The following is a 19,032-nucleotide window of genomic DNA, read 5'->3' on the forward strand; positions in this document are numbered from 1 at the left end:
TTTCACCTGATGACATCATCTGTGACGAGCCCTCCCGTTCAGACACCGATAGTGATTCAGCAGCTCTGCCTGCAGGACACCTGCGATCCCGCCGGTAAGAGGGGTTTACCTCAACGTGCTTGTTGTGGATAGTTGGATGTTTTTTACAAGAAAGACGCAAAGAGAGCAGCTCAGTAGTTGTGTGTTGCTGCGTGTCGCCAGTAGCGGTAACGTTTGCTGCCAACACTGTGCCGACAGCTAACGTTGCTTCTGCGCACAGATAAACAAAAGGAGCTCTGTTCATTTAGTTTTTGCTGTTTGAAGGAGAAAAGTTTCACGGGCGTCGCGAAGTATTGTATTTTTTTTTTTATGTAATTTGACTAAAAACCTTTCACTTGAACTAGGATTATTACAGTAACTTAATAAAAAACGTAGGGTGCCTTAAAATAATTATAACAACATAGGTAAAACAGGTTTATTATTTATTCCTCCGAATTATAGCCTACTTATAAGCCCTTTTTAAAACGATCATTTAAATCAGAACAGTATTTGCATATATTTAATAGCAAACCTATTATATGAACTAAATGAGATGAAATGAAGAAGAAATAGATTTCAGACAAAGGAATAAAATGTTAATGTGAAAGGAAAATGCTGCTCTGTCATGGTTATTATGGGCCAACAGAAAGAACACACACATATTTTTAGATTTATGATTAGACATATAGTCAATCAAAATCCAAATATATCTCAGATTCACAATGCAATATATTTATTATACATTATCACAATTTTGCCTACACACACACACACACACACACACACACACACACACACTTGATTTTATTTTTGTTGGCCAACTTTTGTTTTGAACCTCAAAGGTCTGAGTATCTCTGGATAATCTGTAATTCGTTTGTAATACAAAAACGAAAATACCGATTATCTGTTTTTTGTTTCAAAACGAAAAACCAAATACCCGTTTTTGGTGTCAGAATCAAAAAACGAAAAAACTGATTCAAAACGGCCCGTTTTTCGTTTTTGGCGATTCATTTAATCGATATTTCTTTTTGAACAAAGAATGAAGAGAGTCTGTGAACTTCAGTCACGGAAGTCACGTGGTCTGTTCCTTTTATGGAAGCGAAAGCAGCCGGTAAAACCTTCAAAATAAAAGTAGCCCTTGTACCATGTAATTAGAAAGGTGATTATAGACTAAAACTAAACTAAAATAACGTTATAGTAATGTTAGGCTGTTGGGGAGAATTAAACATTTGTAAGGCCATTGGTGACCTGTAACTTCAGATTAAGACAAGTGAACTAATGTTATATGCAGCTTAGGATAGCAGTTAGCCTATTTATTTAAGTTTATATTATTTAATTCATATTTTAGTTTCCTAACATATTTATTGGGTAGCACAACCAGCAGAGGTCACTCTGCCCCCTTCTGTGGCGCCAAAAGGCAATAAGGTTTTGACCTTTTGACTTGTGTTTCTATCAAAGAGAAGGCTGCACTGCGACCAGAGGAAGCTGATCACTGAGTTTGAAGGATTTGCAGAACTTCACCTGCCTTCCAGCTTCTCTTTCTATCATGCTGTAGCTGCTAAAAACTCTCAGCTTCCACTGTTATGTGTCAAAACAAAACTCTTCCAAAACAAGTCTGTGGAGGTGTAAACCTTTTATTTTCCTTTGCAGTTTTCTCCAGTGTAATATACTTATTATATTAGTTAAGTAGATTAAATATTTTAATGCAGCCTGTAGTTCTCATTAGTTATGTAGGCCTACTTATGTGTGAAACCTGGTGAGCATTAAAGGAAAAACTTGAGTATTGTGGGGAAATCTGCTGTTTACTTGGTCATCCTATCGGTTTCTTGGAGGCTGAATGTAATATGCGATGGTAACTGTGTCTTAATGTTCCTGATCATTTGGTGGGTTATGTGTTTGTTGCAATTTGTTTTCAAAAGTATGTCCAGCACTGTCGATGTGGTTCTATCTTTATTCTTTATCCTGCATGTTGCTTGTTTTGTGGGACATGCTTGATATGTTAGAACTCAGTCCTGCTCTGAGTCTGCTGATTTGTATCAGATGTGAGAAAATGTCATTAGAAGTTGCTGTTGGTATTCTGTGACGTGACAGAGGGAATATCAGAAGCTTTTTCTTCTGAGGTGTTTGTGAATGAAAGGTTTAATGTCTAAATAAAGGTCAGTGTTCATCTGACTGATGACTCCTCAGATTGTTAACTGGCAGTAAAGGCTGCTCTGGAGAAGACTGAACAATGTGCTCAGACTTTCTCATGTGTTTAGGGGAGTTTGGTCCTGGTCCCCTTTAGTAAAAAGACAAACAAAAAAACTACTGTGTTTGTGTGTTGATAGCTAGCTGCTTAGTAACTCTGATAAAACTAAATATTAAGCGATGGTTCCAGTTTGATAACAAGGCGAGCTGTTTAAATGTAAGCTTGTATATCAGTGAATTAGTTAGCCTGTGTGGTTATCTATTTTCTTGTTGTGAAGGCTTACGGCCTGGTAATGCCACTATCTAGTTTCACCCTCTCAGGTAAGCTCCACCCTGCCTCTCCAGTAGCGGCACACACCTGGAGACAATCACCTCAGTAAGAGTTGATGTTCAGGGAGCGCTCAGGATCTCTCTTGATGCATTGTGTTGTAGTGTGGTGTAGCAGGTTAGGATTTTGGATGGTATGCCATCTGACTTTTGTGAACACTTTTTAAATTGTTTTTATTACAGGAATTTTAAACCACCTGTCGCCAAGACCCTGTAGACTGCATGGCCTGTTCTGCTAGAGTTCACCATACAAATGGCCGTGGAGGTTGATACCCTGAGTTGCCTTAAACGTCTGCTCCTTGAATGAGGTGGAGTCAGAGCTGGGTGGATGATTTACTGCATTAGTTGAGGGTTATATAGCCACTGCTGTTTTACCTGCCTGATCAACTGTGGATTTTTGTGTCCTGATTTGGGGATTATTTTTATGAGAACTGCTAGGCTCTGCTAAGGGTGGGGCAGTTTACTTGTTTTTGGGCTGCGTGACGTGGAAAGAAGTGCTCTGTGTAAAAATAAATAAATCCCATGGGATAAAATTATATCATGGATCTGTTCCCAGACTTGCTTATTTACTTGTAGTGCTATGCTAACCTTTCTCTTAAGGAGGACAGTAGTCCAAAAATGTTCAAGTAGCACAGAATTAATTGATAGAAATTTATTATGCATATTTATAATATGCCTGAGCTCCTTCTCCTTGAGTGCAATGACCGTTTTATGATGTGAAGACTACTGGCTCTGAATGCTCAACATGGGCCTGAAAATGTTGTAGACTGAACTAAATCTACATTTGTCCACTGCAGAGGCTCTAACCACAACCTGGAGGAGGAACTAGTATAAATGACTATTGGTATAATATAACCTTAACATTATTTACAGTAGGTTTTAGTCTTCACTAACCCACTGTGCTTGTAAATCATTTCTGAGCATATGTGAGTGAAAGAGTTGCACTGCAGAGCCCTGCTTCACTGTACTGTTGTACACAAAAGCCTGCTGTATATTATATAAATGTGTATTAAAAGACATAAGTTGACATCATCCAAATCCACAAAAACAGCGCCACATTTACAAGGTGTGGTTACCATAATTCTGAAAGTGACAACAGGGCCTTTTCTGGTGCTGGAGGAAGGAGTGGTGTTCTGCTTTGTCCTGCCTGTCCAGCGTTAATTTGAAGAGGGTGACGGTAGGTGATGGGACCAGCCTTGATACTATCATCAGTCCTTAAACCTGCACTGGCTCACATCCTCCAGGTACTGGGGAAAATCTGTGAGGTCCTGAGATGAGTACCAAGGAGGAAAAACTAAATGACTCAACTTCACTTTTATTTTACTTGACACAAGTACGAACACTTCAGAGCACGGCCTTTCCCTGCTGGTTCTTCAAACAGAATTAAACCCAAAAAAAGCATTAAAAGATCTGAAAGCCCCAGAGCTGGAGATAATTTTTGACTCTCAGTAATGCTCACCAGGTTTCACACATAAGTATGCCTACATAACTTATGAGAACTACAGGCTGCACTAAAAGTATTAACTTAACTAACATGAGTATTTTACACTGGCGAAAATAGCAAAGTTTATTTTATTATTTTTAATTTTATTTCAGTTAACTCAAGTGTTTTTTTCACACCCAGTGCTACTTTAGTTTTACTAAAAAAACTTTATTTTAGTTTAGTTTTAGTCTAAAATCACCTCTTTAACTACATGGTACATGGGCTACTTTTATTTTGAAGAGTTTACTGGTTACTTTTGCTTCCATAAAAGGAACAGACCACGTGACTTCCGTTTTTGGTTTATAACGAAACACGAGTTGACTGAAGTTCACAGACTCTCTTCATACTTTGTTCAAAAAGAAATAACAATAAAATGAATCGCCAAAAACGAAAAAATGGGCTGTTTTTAATTGGTTTTTTGATTCTGACACCAAAAACGGTTATTTGGTTTTTCGTTTTGAAACAAAAAACAGATTATCCAGAGATACCCAGACCGTTTTTGTTGAGAGATGGACTCTTGTGGAGATTTGAAATGAGATAAGGACTCATTAATTGGCGGTTGAACTGTGGGTTTAGTGTTGAGCGCTTACTGTATAACACACTTTGGTGAGTTTACTTTTCTTGTCGTCTGTAATTAGGCCTACCTGATGATTATTTAATGCCACGACCTGACTCAAATGATCTTTCTCTGAAATTATTAATATAAAATTAATATAATTTGATACTTCTTCTACACCATTGCTCATAATAATAATTCATGTATCACATAATTTCATCATAACATAGGCAACCCGTTCTCAAAACCAGGACAGGGTTTTGGGCCTGGACCAGGCGTCAATATGTGACGAGTTGGGGAGTGAGAATGTGTTGACGTGGTCCTGGCCTACAGGAAAGAACAGTATATGTTAAATCTACCTAATACTGTGTTGGTCATGCATTCAATGATTTACTGCTTGTCTGTTTTGAACAATAAAGAAGATAAAGAGCTTAAAAAATGATCGCATATTAAATCGCAATCACAATATTGGTTAAAAAAATCGCAATTAGATTATTTTCCAAAATCGTTCAGCCCTAATGGTTATTACACGTGCAAACTGATGTTATACTTGCTTTGTGTGTGTGTGTGTGTGTGTGTTGTGTTAGGAGGTTTGCTGATGTAATGTGAGGCAGCGTCAGAGGAGGTAAAACAAGTTAACAAACAAGATAATTTTACATTTTACATTATTCTCTCTTTAGGTTTCAAACCCAGCAGTTGGTTCCCAGTCGGCCTCTGGTCTTTCAGCAGAGTGACGTCATGGGGGGCTCATCATCTTCTCAGTCCAGTAAGACTTTATTAGTTGTGGATGACACACTGTCTGAGCTCACTGTCCACATGTTACACACCACATGTCCAGTTTCACTAGAAAATGACTGTTCCATTATGTTTTTTCTTACCTTTACCTACACTGTATTCCTTTTCATGCACCAAATTGTTTTTTTTTTTAAACCTGATGACTTCTATGTTTTATTTTGCTGCCGATGTGAAGCACTTTGTAACATGGATTTTGGGTTCAAGAATGCTATTATTATGCTAAATATTATTACATTATGTCAGAGGAATTAGGTCACACCTTTTGTGCGTGGGGACACATGCCGTTTGTAGGCAAGTAAATCACCCTGATGTGACTTTCTCTGATCTCATATCATCCTAATCATCACTCTGGATGTATTTTACCAAAAGTACTTTGTACTGTATGTGTTAAATAGATCAGATATATTTAACAGCGGCACACTAATTTTGTTTAGGCTCATCACGTTCTCCGTTTCTCCACATTTTTATTGCTAAAGTTACTACCTCCTGATCAGAGGTGGGTTGTAACAAGTTACATTTACTCCTCCAGACCTACTCATGTAATTGTTTTGAGAAAACTGGACTTGTGAGAGTAGTTTTAATGTATCATACTTTTTACTTACTTGAGTAGTTTTTTAAGTGAAAAATCATTAGGCTATTTTACTTTGCTACATTTGGAGACATTCATTGTACTACTTCAGCACTTTACCGCAGCCATGTAGGCTATCCGCATGACTCTGTTAGAGAAGAGTAATGGCCACAGCAGTATGTCTTTCAAATACTATATACTGTAACATTTTGGCTACAGATTAAAATGTTGTGCAATGTGCAGCCAGCCCGGTCTCATCCCAGGTCGTCCCATACTGACGCTTTGTCAGGTTTTCTCAAAGCGTCAGTATCTGACGATGTGGGATGAAACCGGGTTGGTACAGCAGGTTTCAGTTCTGAAGTCAGTAGGCTACACCGCGCTGACACTGAGCAGACAGAGAGCAGTGTCTGTTGTGTTCATGCTAATATGTTTAATAATAAATAGCTACACACAATATTCTCTGACCTTTTAGCCACCAGCACGTACTTAAAAACTAAAGGGAGCAGTTTGCATTCAGGGCCCCGAGACTCTGGAACAGCCTGCCTGAGGAAATCAGGGCTGCAGAGTCAGTGAACTCTTTTAAGTCCCCTCCTAAAAAATACTTTTATAGAAGAGCCTTTCCTGATTTTAGTTAATTTTATTTCATTCTTTTTTATATATTTTATTACTTTATTTTATTATTATATATATATTATTATTTTATTTACTTTTAACGTGTATTTTATTCCCTAAGTATTTTCTTGCTTTTATCGTGTATTTGTTATTATGTGTTTTATTTTCTTTGCACTATGTTACTTTAAGGGAACACACCTGTATTTAAGAAGGCAATAAATTTTGAAACAAAACCGAATTTTTATGTAATTTCATTTGTTTGCCAAATCATAAGACGCACCAAGAAAACAATTTATATTTTTAAACAATCTTTACTTATTAGAGTTCTAACATACTATAATATTAATGTAGTATTTTGTAATCACACTTAATGGATACACACTGGGAATTTTGTTCTGTTGTAAATGTGACAGGTTATCTAATCAGGAGTGTATCATCACTTCTTTACTTGCAAAGACCATCTGAAATAATTCTAGTCATATCCACATCAAATAAAGAACATGGGGGAAAAGACCCACTGTTATTTATTTCTTATTTATTACGTTACTCACTACTCAAGTACTTTTTGTTGTAAATACTTTTGTACTCTTACTTAAGCAGTTATTTTGATAACCACTTTTAATTTTACTTGAGTACTTGTTTTTGCAAAGTAACAGTAGTTTTACTTGAGTACAGTTTATAGCTACTCTACCCACCTCTGCTGATGGGGCTTCATTCACATTCCGGGCGACGAGACCGTGGACCCTATGAAATCTGTTTTAATTTGTTGCCAGGTTTTCCATTTCAGTGTTTTACAATTTAAGCACATTTAGTCATCAGAAAGAAAATGTAATCATGTGGTGGATGAATAAATAAATAAATAAAATAAGAAATATTACATATTGAATCAATATCAACACATTTGAAGTATCATGCAATTTAGAAATAATCAAATGTATGTGCAATTATTTCTGGGGACAATTCACAATAAATGCATTGCAACAGTAAGTTATTAAAATACTATAAAACTATTTAATAGTGGACAATTCAAAATGAAAACACTCTTACAATTATTGCAGGGTCTGAAATTAGCATCCGCCACCTGCCACAGGTGGGTAAATTGTTAGCAGTGGCGGGTAAAATCATCATTCCATCTGCCACTTTGGTGGACAGGGAAACGCACAATGTATGGCCAGACTATGATTGAAAAGATGCTATTGGCTGTAGAGCCGTATTTGTTTTGATTGACAGTGGAAGTTTAGAATTCTAACCAATAAAAAGACACATCGCATGCACACCTACTCCTTACTGAGTAGCTTCACTTTAAGTATGAACAACTTAGCTACTACAATCTGGTGTTGTTTTCAAAATATACAAAAGCCTGTAAAATGAGTTGAGGTGGATATAAATAGACAGACAGACAACAAAAAACAAAGATATTTTATGGAAGGTTAGTGAAACGGATGAACGACATGACTGGCTTGAATTTTACGAGAATGCAGGAGCAACGCACTGCTTCATTTGTACGGACGTATGGTTGGACAGGCGAGAGGGCTCTTTTGTTTGTAGGAACAAAAACCTCACACAGCATTGAAATCCCACAAACCTCTATTGGACAAGAAGAGGGCCGCGGAGATCCCACTATCCGAGAGTGAGGTGATGAGGCCTCCATGAAGACAGCAGAAATTTAGAAGCTAACAGTCCTAATCTGAAACGCTCAGCCATCACCAGAAAGGGACAACCATTTTCAGGCTACACTTGGATATATGAGTTAGCTTCTGCACAGCATGGAGAACGTGGACTCCTGCTGGCCATGAAAATTGTCAACTTCCAAAGCTGGCCAGATGCGGAGAACAGTTGTTTTAACACAGATTTGGTGAAGCACAAGTGGAAGAGCTGCTACTACTACTACTCCAGATCACTGGACATTTCTGAAAACCCAGGTGTACCAAGAAGTCAGGATCGTAAATACCAACTGGGCAGAGGTCAGCAGAAGAGCAGGTCACCTTTATCCTGATGTTCTTGCTCTTATTGACTTTGAGGTGAGAGACTTGGGTTCAATTCCCACATACACCAATGTGTCCCTGAGCAAGACACTTAACCCCTAGGTACTCCAGAGCCGTGTGACCTCTGATATATATAGCAATGGTAAGTTGCTTTGGATAAATGTCTCAGCTAAATGAATAAATGTAATGTAATGTACTGTGAATTATCCCCATCAGACAGGTGATTACTTGACAGCCTCCACATGCTGCTGAACACACATAATGGTATAAATGGGTTTGACAGCGGCTACTGTCAGTTAGGCAGCACTCCTCTTTGTATACAATACCTGATTTGACGTATCATTTTTTTCCTTTTAAACGGAATATCTGACTCCACCCACACAGCCACAAACAAGGAGCTCCCGTCTTGCATCTGCCGATGTGGTTTCACTTCTGAGAGTTTGTTGAAGTGATGAGCTCTTGCTAACATGTGTCTCTGCGTGTGTGTGTGGAGGAGACGCTGAGCCCTATGCCCACCCTCGCTGAAACATGACACAGAGAGGGGCCTGGCAACACAAGGGGGCAACAAGGGGCTTTGCCCCCTCAGTTGTATTTTCTGCCCCACCAGTGTAAGTTTTATGAACCCTATTGAAAAATAGCAAAAACAAAATATTGGCCAAGATACAAGTGTCATAGAGACGACAGTAGCCTACTGAAAACACCTTCTTTGACATTTTCACCCAGAAAATATTTGAAACTTGTTTTTTGATCCATCTTTTCCCACTACATAGCAGAGATGCTCACAAGTCTTTGAGCTAGAGTCCAAGTCAAGTCTCAAGTCTCTCGTGGTTATTTGTTGTATTACCTGCTGAGTTCAATCCAGATTGCTTATACAACTGCATAGCTATAAGGAATACTGTTAACCTGTTTTTCATTTACAGAGCACCATGTAATGTGCAATGCAATTATTGACGGCTTATTAAATACTGTAAGTCAAAACACTCTCCAGACTCTAAAACCCAGTGTAACGTTAAGTAAATAAAACTGTGATGTTGCATAATCAACAAAAAACCTGTCTGTTTTTAACGCACAACCATGTAGCCTAATGCACAGTGTGTCTACAATTAATGACTCATTATAAGCTTATAAACTATTACTATTACTAACTACCCTGTTGATTTTCAAACCCAGTGTAAAGTTAATTAAATAAAACTGTAAAGTTACATGGTCAACAATAAAGCTGTAACCTGTTTTTAACTTACAGAGCACGACTATGTAATGTGCAATGCAATCAATGACAGCTTAAACTACTGTAAGTCAACACAACCCACAATCTCAAACCAGTGTAATGTTATAACTAAATAAAACTATAAGGTTACATGATCAACAATAAACCTGTAACCTCTTTCCAGTCAATGGTAATAGTTAACGTGATGGCAGCCAGCGGGATGTAAAGGATTACGTTAATCTACCACCGCAAGTTTTGCAAGTAAAGAACGCTCATTCATCTTTTCATAATGAACGACAGTTGGAGTTAACCTTCGTAGGTCGTAGCTGAAGCAAGAATGGCCAATGCTGAGTTGGATGTGTTTACTCACCACAGGTTACTTATCGTTTCTTTGTTTGGGTCTTTAAGTTTTAAATCCAAAGTTTATGATGAATGGCTCAGCATCTGCCGGTGTTTGTTTTCCTCTCTCATGTGCGGCTGCGCACAGCAGATGCTACGTGTTACGTAGGCAGGTTATAGGTAACGGAGGGAGGGAAAAACGGCATGCTCATCAGACGTTTCCTAAAAATAAACATTGTTCACGAGTCCCACACCTCAAGTCCGAGTCGAGTCTGAAGTCTTTTGAGGACGAGTCTCAAGTCGAGTCTGAAGTCACTGTGTGTGCAAGTTAAGTCGCACTCGAGTCCGAGTCTCTAACTCGAGTCCCCATCTCTGCTACATAGTGCTGCATGACATTTTCAAGAGATGTATTTATTAGAATGGAACCTCTTGGCATCCTGTACGCGATGTGATAAAAAAACAAAACCTTACCACTCAAGCTAGGTTGCATGAAAAATAGTTATGGTAGCAGTTATTTGGCAAAGAAATTTCATCTTTACATAAGCTTGTTTGCTTTGCCAAAAAGCAGTCCAGGATGGATCCATCCAGGATGGATATCAAAACGTGGCTTTGTAATTAATACAAACACTATACAGACTCCAGCTGAGGCCAGTAGCCCCAATAGCAGCAAAGATTTTGCCGAGCCCAAACTTAAACTGCTAGCTCCACCAGCTGAGGGTCAGAATGGTCCCATGATCTTGGGACAGAGGAGCCCAGCCAACCACCTACAGTCCAAACCTACTGGGATGCTTAATACTCAAAAACGCTCATTTAACAGAAGCTGGTTTAATGGAAGAGAGTGCCTGGAATATTCAGTGGTTGCTGATGGTGCATTTTGCTTTCCATGTCAGAAGTTTAATAATAATGGGTCTAGTGCTAACGCGGACAAAGCCTTCACCAACACGGGCTTCTCTAACTGGAAACCTACGATGGAAAACACCGAAGGTTTTATCAAGACATACATCCAGCAAGGAACATTTGATATGCAGTGCTCTCTAGAAGGAATATTGTGCTCATAATGCCAAAGGTGCTGAGGTCTCCACACTTGTCAAGGAGGGGCAAATGGCAAGGAATTACATATATGTGAGGGCGATCGTGGATATTATTGAGTTCCTTGTGTCACACCAACAAACACACACAATATGGTACAAATGTGTGATTGCCTAAAAGGTTTGGGAAATCTATTATCGATTATAGGGTAAGACCCTAGTAATACCATGAAAACAAACTAGGACTCCTTTTACAGTACAGTTACACTTTACTTACTGAGAAAATGTCATGTTTTAGTTTTACATATGTGGTAAAACTTTGTGATTTCGAAACGTTATCCTATTCTCGTTCTTTCGGTCATGACCCAGCCTTCATGACCATAGGTGAGTGTAGGAACAAAAATTGACCGGTGGATCGAGAGCTTTGCCTTACGGCTCAGCTCTCTTTTCGTCACAACGGTGCGGTAAAGCGAGTGCAATTCTGCGGCCAATCTCCTGCTCCAGTCTCTCTTCACTCGTGAACAAGACCCCGAGGTACTTGAACTCCTTCACTTGGGGTAAGGACTCATTCCCTACCTGGAGTTGGCACTCCACCGGTTTCCTGCTGAGAACCATGGCCTCAGATTTAGAGGTGGTAATCCTCATCCCAACCGCTTCACACTCTGCTGCGAACCGATCCAGTGAGAGCTGAAGGTCAAGGGCCGATGACGCCATCAGGACCACATCATCCGCAAAAAGCAGTGACGAGATACCAAGCCCATCGAACCGCAACCCCTCCCCACCACGGCTACGCCTCGATATCCTGTCCATGACTGTCGCAAACAGGATTGGTGACAAAGCGCAGCCCTGGCGAAGGCCAACCCTCACCTGGAAAAGAGTCCGACTTACTGCCGGGTACTTGGACACAGTTCTCGCTTTGGATGTACAGGGATTAGATAGCCCTGAGGAGGGACCCCATCACCCCGCGCTACATATTCCATCTAATTCAGGAAACCGTTTGTAGACACTGGATTAAAATGCTATTTAAGTAAAAGTAGTTGTTTTTAATAATGTGAGAAAATAATCAAAATATTTGCTTCAAAGTCAAGAGTACCTGTGCTGCATTATATCAGAAACGTTATCCTATGCTAGATCGGCCTCTGGTGGGCGACAAAGCAACAGCGGCCGAAATAGCTCAGCTGGGAGAGCGTTAGACTGAAGATCTAAAGGTCCCTGGTTCGATCCCGGGTTTCGGCAAGAGCTTGGTGGCTTTTGATGCCACAGACAATACTTTGAAAAGTGAAATACTAATTTGAGGCTGTGCTTTGTAACCGAAGAAACAGTGGATGTGAAACCCAAAGAAGAGATTCAACCAAGAAATACACACAATATAACGTCTCGGGTTACGTATGTAACCCTGGTTCCCCGAGAAGGGGAACGAGACACTGCGTCGGTTACGACACTATGGGAACGCCTCTAGGCGTAGCAGGTCTGAACGTGAATGAAATCACTCCAATCCTATTGGCTTGTTGCTAGAACGGTAAGGTGACGGAATAACCGGAGGAGTATAAAGCACACCTGTACACACTCATCATTAGCTTAAACTATGAAGCAGGCGCTTCAGGCGGGGAGAGATGCGGCGGGCCGAGGCAGTGTCTCGTTCCCCCTCGGGGAACCAGGGTTACATACGTAACCCGAGACGTTCCCCTTCGAGGGAACTCGAACTGCGTCGGTTACGACACTAAGGAAGCGTCGGAGCCAGCGGATGAAGGTTGGGAAAAAGCCTCAGCCTTCCCGAAATCCTCCGACATCGCTGTGAACCCCATGAGTGAAGCGGCCGGGCTGCCTCAGCGGCCGCAGGGCCCGCCCACAGGGAGAACACATCCGGCCATCCTCGGAAAAGAGAGCCATGCTGTACCTCAGTACCCGCACGGAAAGGGCTTCGCAACGGGCGCAGGCAGCCCCCTCAGAGCTGCCCGGGCGTGCTCCATTCCCAAACATGAAACACACATCTCATGAGAATCTCTATCCGTGATGTACCGAGGGCAAGAAAAACACACCTTCTGTACATCTGGTTGCCGGACATGCTGGTAGACTTCTTCTTCAGGTAAGAGGGCAGCAGCTCCAGCAGGGGACCCCAACTTCTCTTCCCCGAGCCACATTAACCAGCTCTGACCGGGGGACGTTCCGGCCAGTGTCTACAATCTCTCCTAGGGAGGCCTTGTCCAGGAGTGCCTGAACCTCCTAGCGTCAGAGGCATCCTTACCAGATGCCCAAACCACCTCAACTTGATCCTTTCAGCGCAAAGGAGCAGCGGCTCTACTCTGAGCTCCCGCCTGAGGAAACCCATTTCGGCCGCTTGTACCCGCGATCTCGTTCTTTCGGTCATGACCCAGCCTTCATGACCATAGGTGAGTGTAGGAACAAAAATTGACCGGTGGATCGAGAGCTTTGCCTTACGGCTCAGCTCTCTTTTCGTCACAACGGTGCGGTAAAGCGAGTGCAATTCTGCGGCCAATCTCCTGCTCCAGTCTCTCTTCACTCGTGAACAAGACCCCGAGGTACTTGAACTCCTTCACTTGGGGTAAGGACTCATTCCCTACCTGGAGTTGGCACTCCACCGGTTTCCTGCTGAAACCATGGCCTCAGATTTAGAGGTGGTAATCCTCATCCCAACCGCTTCACACTCTGCTGCGAACCGATCCAGTGAGAGCTGAAGGTCAAGGGCCGATGACGCCATCAGGACCACATCATCCGCAAAAAGCAGTGACGAGATACCAAGCCCATCGAACCGCAACCCCTCCCCACCACGGCTACGCCTCGATATCCTGTCCATGACTGTCGCAAACAGGATTGGTGACAAAGCGCAGCCCTGGCGAAGGCCAACCCTCACCTGGAAAGAGTCCGACTTACTGCCGGGTACTCGGACACAGTTCTCGCTTTGGATGTACAGGGATTAGATAGCCCTGAGGAGGGACCCCCTCACCCCGCACTACATATTCCATCTAATTCAGGAAACCGTTTGTAGACACTGGATTAAAATGCTATTTAAGTAAAAGTAATTGTTTTTAATAATGTGAGAAAATAATCAAAATATTTGCTTCAAAAGTCAAGAGTACCTGTGCTGCATTATATCAGAAACGTTATCCTATGCTAGATCGGCCTCTGGTGGGTCAACAAAGCAACAGCGGCCGAAATAGCTCAGCTGGGAGAGCGTTAGACTGAAGATCTAAAGGTTCCTGGTTCGATCCCGGGTTTCGGCAAGAGCTTGGTGGCTTTTGATGCCACAGACAATACTTTGAAAAGTGAAATACTAATTTGAGGCTGTGCTTTGTAACCGAAGAAACAGTGGATGTGAAACCCAAAGAAGAGATTCAACCAAGAAATACACACAATATAACGTCTCGGGTTACGTATGTAACCCTGGTTCCCCGAGAAGGGGAACGAGACACTGCGTCGGTTACGACACTATGGGAACGCCTCTAGGCGTAGCAGGTCTGAACGTGAATGAAATCACTCCAATCCTATTGGCTTGTTGCTAGAACGGTAAGGTGTGACGGAATAACCGGAGGAGTATAAAGCACACCTACACTCATCATTAGCTTAAACTATGAAGCAGGCGCTTCAGGCGGGGAGAGGTGCGGCGGGCCGAGGCAGTGTCTCGTTCCCCTTCTCGGGGAACCAGGGTTACATACGTAACCCGAGACGTTCCCCTTCGAGGGAACTCGAACTGCGTCGGTTACGACACTAAGGAAGCGTCGCAGCCAGCGGATGAAGGTTGGGAAAAAGCCTCAGCCTTCCCGAAATCCTCCGACATCGCTGTGAACCCCATGAGTGAAGCGGCCGGGCTGCCTCAGCGGCCGCAGGGCCCGCACCACAGGGAGAACACATCCGGCCATCCTCGGAAAAGAGAGCCATGCTGTACCTCAGTACCCGCACGGAAAGGGCTTCGCAACGGGCGCAGGCAGCCCCCTCAAGAGCTGCCCGGGCGTGCTCCATTCCCAAACATGAAACACACATCTCATGAGACCCCAAACTTCTCTTCCCCGAGCCACATTAACCAGCTCTGACCGGGGGATCGTTCCCAGGCCAGTGTGGAGATACAATCTCTCCACCTAGTCCTGGGTCTTCCCCGAGGCCTCGTCCCAGCTGGATGTGCCTGGAACACCTCCCTAGGGAGGCGTCCAGGAGGCATCCTTACCAGATGCCCAAACCACCTCAACTTGATCCTTTCGACCTTTCAGACAGGAAAAGAACCAAGGCAGGCAGCGAAATATCAACAGGATAGATCAGACCAGAACAACCACACAGAACATGCAGAAGACAGAACAACATAGTACCTACTACACAAGACACAGATAGACAGGACCAAGTCAAACTACATACACACACCGAGAAGACTGGATGCAAGACAACAGACAGGATTGAAACGGTTACTGAACTGATCAATAAATGAACTCACAGAGAACTAAACTCAACCAAAACTTCAGAATCAAGAACCAAAACCCGTAAAAAGAGAAACAAGAATCAAAAGAGGAAGGCATGGCCAAAATAATATAAACATGGGTTGTCTGTGTTTATATTATTATACTCAGAACAGGATAGTGACAATAATCAACTGGGTTCGGGGAGAGTAAATAATAATTGAATCAGTGTTTTCAGGCAGTGAAAATGTTAATGCAACTTGTGGACACCAACAATCATTGTAATGAGCAGGTTTCTTACAGATTCAATGTGAATGAATGAATGAATAATCATCTACATTTTCTGTATCCCTGCAGAGCCAGAAGAGGAACCTGTGACGCGCAGCAGCAGCTTTGAATTCCTGCCACCTAACAGTGAGTAGAACGGAGTCAAAATATTTTCTTCCATATTAAAATCTAGAATTACAGCGTTTGTAGGCAGGACTGGGCGCTACGGGTATAAAAGAAAGATCTCAATACATTTAGGCTATGCCATGATATATATGATTTATGACTCGATATTTTCACATTTTCTCTAAAATAACAAAATTAATTTTGTAATATTGGCCGACTCACAAGTCTTTATTTGAAGCAGGTTTATATTAGAGATAGGACTTTATTTTAAAAGTAGATTTGATCAAAATAGTTTCAGAGTTAGAGGTCACACACCTCTGGAGTAACTAGGGGTTAAGTGACACATTGGTGGATGTGCAACAACAAAACCCACTGGTAAAACCTTAATAGCTGTGACGTCCTGAATTCTTGTTAACCCCATTTTATTTTATTCCGCATGGATTCAGTCTATACTTATGTGTTTCCTAATTCAGTGATTTATTTTCAGTGTCTGAGCTGAGGGTTGTTCTGCTGGGGAACAGCTGGTCTGAAAAGAGTTCAGTGGGGAACTTCATACTGGGAGAGACTAAGTTCAACACTCAGGAAGAACCAGACGACTGTCTGAGAGTCAGTGGACGATTGAAGGGGAAAGAAATAGTTCTGATCAACACCCCAGATCTGCTGCTTCCCAGCATCTTACAACAGAGTCTGAGAAGACCTCTAGAAAACTGTGTGAGACTCTCTGATCCTGGACCTCATGTGTTCCTGCTGGTTCTACAGCCTGAAGACTTCACTGAGGAACACAAACTGAGGCTCTGCAGAGTCCTGGAACTCTTCAGTCATAGATCATTTGATCATTCACTGGTTCTGATATCAACACCCAGAGAGGAGAGCTCAGGTTTCATGGAAAAATACATGAACCATCCTCCCTTAAAGGAGATGATCAGAAAATGTCACTACAGGTTTCTGTGGAGGAAAAACCTTGAACTTCCAGAGCTGTTAACTCGCCTGGGTCAGGTTGTGAAAGAGAACAATGGAAAGCCTCTGAGCTTAAGAGGTGAGTCCTACTAGCAATAAAATCTGCTCGTCATATTTCCTAGATCCAGAAACTCCAGAGATCTCTGAAGCTGTTTATAACAGATTACATGTGAATGAAATAATAAATTAATGTCTACATTTTCTGTGTTCCTACGGAGCAAGATATGTCACCCATGATGTTCAGCATCAGATGTGGATTTCAGGAGTCTGCCTATTTAAGAGAAATTGCAAGCAGCAGCAGCAATGGCCACCAGCAGTCTGTGCGTAAGTTCAACTGACCTGAGTCAGAAATATTCTTTTGTGTATTAACATGTAGGTGTTGTAGGTAGTGGAAACAAACTTAAATGTACTTTCAATGCAACATTTGCAACTTCACTGGTGAATTTCGATGTTTCAAGCAGCATTAATTACATGACGACAAAACGATGGTTTCAAGGTAAATGGTTTGTGGTCGGGATCTATGGACACACTTTATTTCAATGAACGGATGTTACAATGCACTGTGGTAACGAGAGAGAGAACAACCAACCCTGCTATTTGAAGTTCCTAATGCAGGGGTTTTCAAAGTGGGTGGTGGGCCTCCCCAGGGAGATCACATACAATAGCTGAATGTGTGATCTGGTTAAAGAGGGAGTTCAGAGATACAGTAGTTTTGAGATATTTTACGGTTTCAGGTACTGATAAATGCTTTAAGGCCTTTGTTATGTATTTGGTATTGAAGTTACGTCAGACAGCTATGTATTACTGAAACTAAGCAAACCAAATAAAGTAAGGGGAGGCCCGCAGTCTCAGATATTGAATACCCTAATGTTAACTAAGCATATAAATTTACCAACATTAAAGTCAGTGTTACTGGGCAGTGGGTATGTGAACTTGTGGCAAATTTGCTGTCAAGCCATGTTCGCTCATCAAATTTCTTACATCTTAAAAAACTCCAGAGTTCTCTGAAGTTCGTTATCACAGATTAAATGTGAATGAAAAAACCTGAATTATTAACCTGCCTGAAGGGAAACCTGAGGGCAGCAAAAAAAGACTTCCTTCTTTCCCCACTCCCAAAGGTGACTATTGCCACAGCTGATACAGTCTACAGAGAATTCATTATTCATCAATCAGGTAAATTAGGCGTCAGGGAGAGCATGGCCAAAGCAATAAACAAAACATCCGATAATCATACTCACTAGATTACATAACAAACAAAGCACAAAGAGAAATAAAGGCCACTTTTCTACCTTCCTAAACATAGGTAGGGTGTGATGAGACACTTAGCTCACGAGATCGAGACGAGACAGGATTTTAACACTATTTTTAAGAAATCTTCAGTCCGAATTAAATGAACATTTGATCATTAAATGGTTAGTTTCTGTGCCAGTTTATTAAAATGTTTCATTGTTTTATTTATGTGAAGGAAATCAGAAAATTCAGGTTGCAGGTGACAATTAAAATATACAGAATATACACACTCACTGGCCACTTTATTAGGTACACCTGTTCAATCACTTGTTAACACAAATAGCTAATCAGCCAATCACATAGTAGCAACTTAATACATTTAGGCATGTAGACGTGGTCAAGACAACTTGCTGAAGTTCAAACTGAGCATCAAATGGGGAAGAAAGGGGATTTAAGTGACTTTGAACGTGGCATGGTTGTTGGTGCCAGACGGGCTGGTCTGAGTAACTGCTGATCTCGATTTTCACGCACAACCACCTCTAGGGTTTACAGAATGGTCTAAAAAGTGAAATTATCCAGTGAGCGGCAGTTGTGTGGACATAAATGCCTTGTGATGTCAGAGGACAGAGGAGAATGGGAAGACTGGTTCGAGATGACAGAAAGGCAACAGTAACTCTAATAACCACTCGTTACAACTAAGGTATGCAGAACACCATCTCTGAATGCACAAGATGTTGAACCTTAAAGCAATGGGGTACAGCTGCAGAAGACCACACCGGGTGCCACTCCTGCCAGCTAAGAACAAGAAACTGAGGCTACATTTCACCAGGCTCGACCGACAGCTACATGCACATCACGGTTCCTCGCGGGTCTATTTCAAGCACTATTTAAAAATGATGTAATATTCTTTGTGTGGTTCATCAATGGTGAGAAATGATCCAAAC

The 19,032-nt window shown here is 41.6% G+C and overlaps 1 protein-coding gene and 2 non-coding genes across 3 annotated transcripts; all 3 read left to right on the plus strand.

The window, feature by feature from the left end:
- The first annotated feature begins 5,256 nt into the window (after positions 1–5,256).
- On the plus strand, positions 5,257–17,196 carry LOC119892329 (GTPase IMAP family member 2-like). Its single transcript, XM_038704530.1, has 4 exons — positions 5,257–5,337; positions 15,866–15,922; positions 16,389–16,937; positions 17,081–17,196. The coding sequence occupies exons 1-4, from the start codon at positions 5,310–5,312 to the stop codon at positions 17,194–17,196; spliced, it is 750 nt and encodes a 249-aa protein (XP_038560458.1). The 5' UTR covers positions 5,257–5,309.
- Positions 12,269–12,341, plus strand: trnaf-gaa. Its single transcript has one exon. It is a non-coding gene; the product is annotated as a tRNA-Phe (tRNA).
- Positions 14,275–14,347, plus strand: trnaf-gaa. The gene has a single exon. It is a non-coding gene; the product is annotated as a tRNA-Phe (tRNA).
- Positions 17,197–19,032: the final 1,836 nt, after the last annotated feature.

This window comes from Micropterus salmoides, unplaced genomic scaffold, assembly GCF_014851395.1.
Source record: "Micropterus salmoides isolate LMB-PRFRI ecotype aquatic unplaced genomic scaffold, ASM1485139v1 Ms_hic_scaffold_7, whole genome shotgun sequence".
NCBI classification, from domain to species: Eukaryota; Metazoa; Chordata; class Actinopteri; order Centrarchiformes; family Centrarchidae; genus Micropterus; species Micropterus salmoides.

Bases quoted from the DNA above. Each gene is read 5' to 3' on its own strand.
- LOC119892329 (XM_038704530.1), top strand. From the start codon at position 5,310: ATGGGGGGCTCATCATCTTCTCAGTCCA. The intron at 5,338-15,865 runs GTAAGACTTTAT...GTATCCCTGCAG, and splicing joins CTCATCATCTTCTCAGTCCA to AGCCAGAAGAGGAACCTGTG. The intron at 15,923-16,388 runs GTGAGTAGAACG...ATTTATTTTCAG, and splicing joins TGAATTCCTGCCACCTAACA to TGTCTGAGCTGAGGGTTGTT.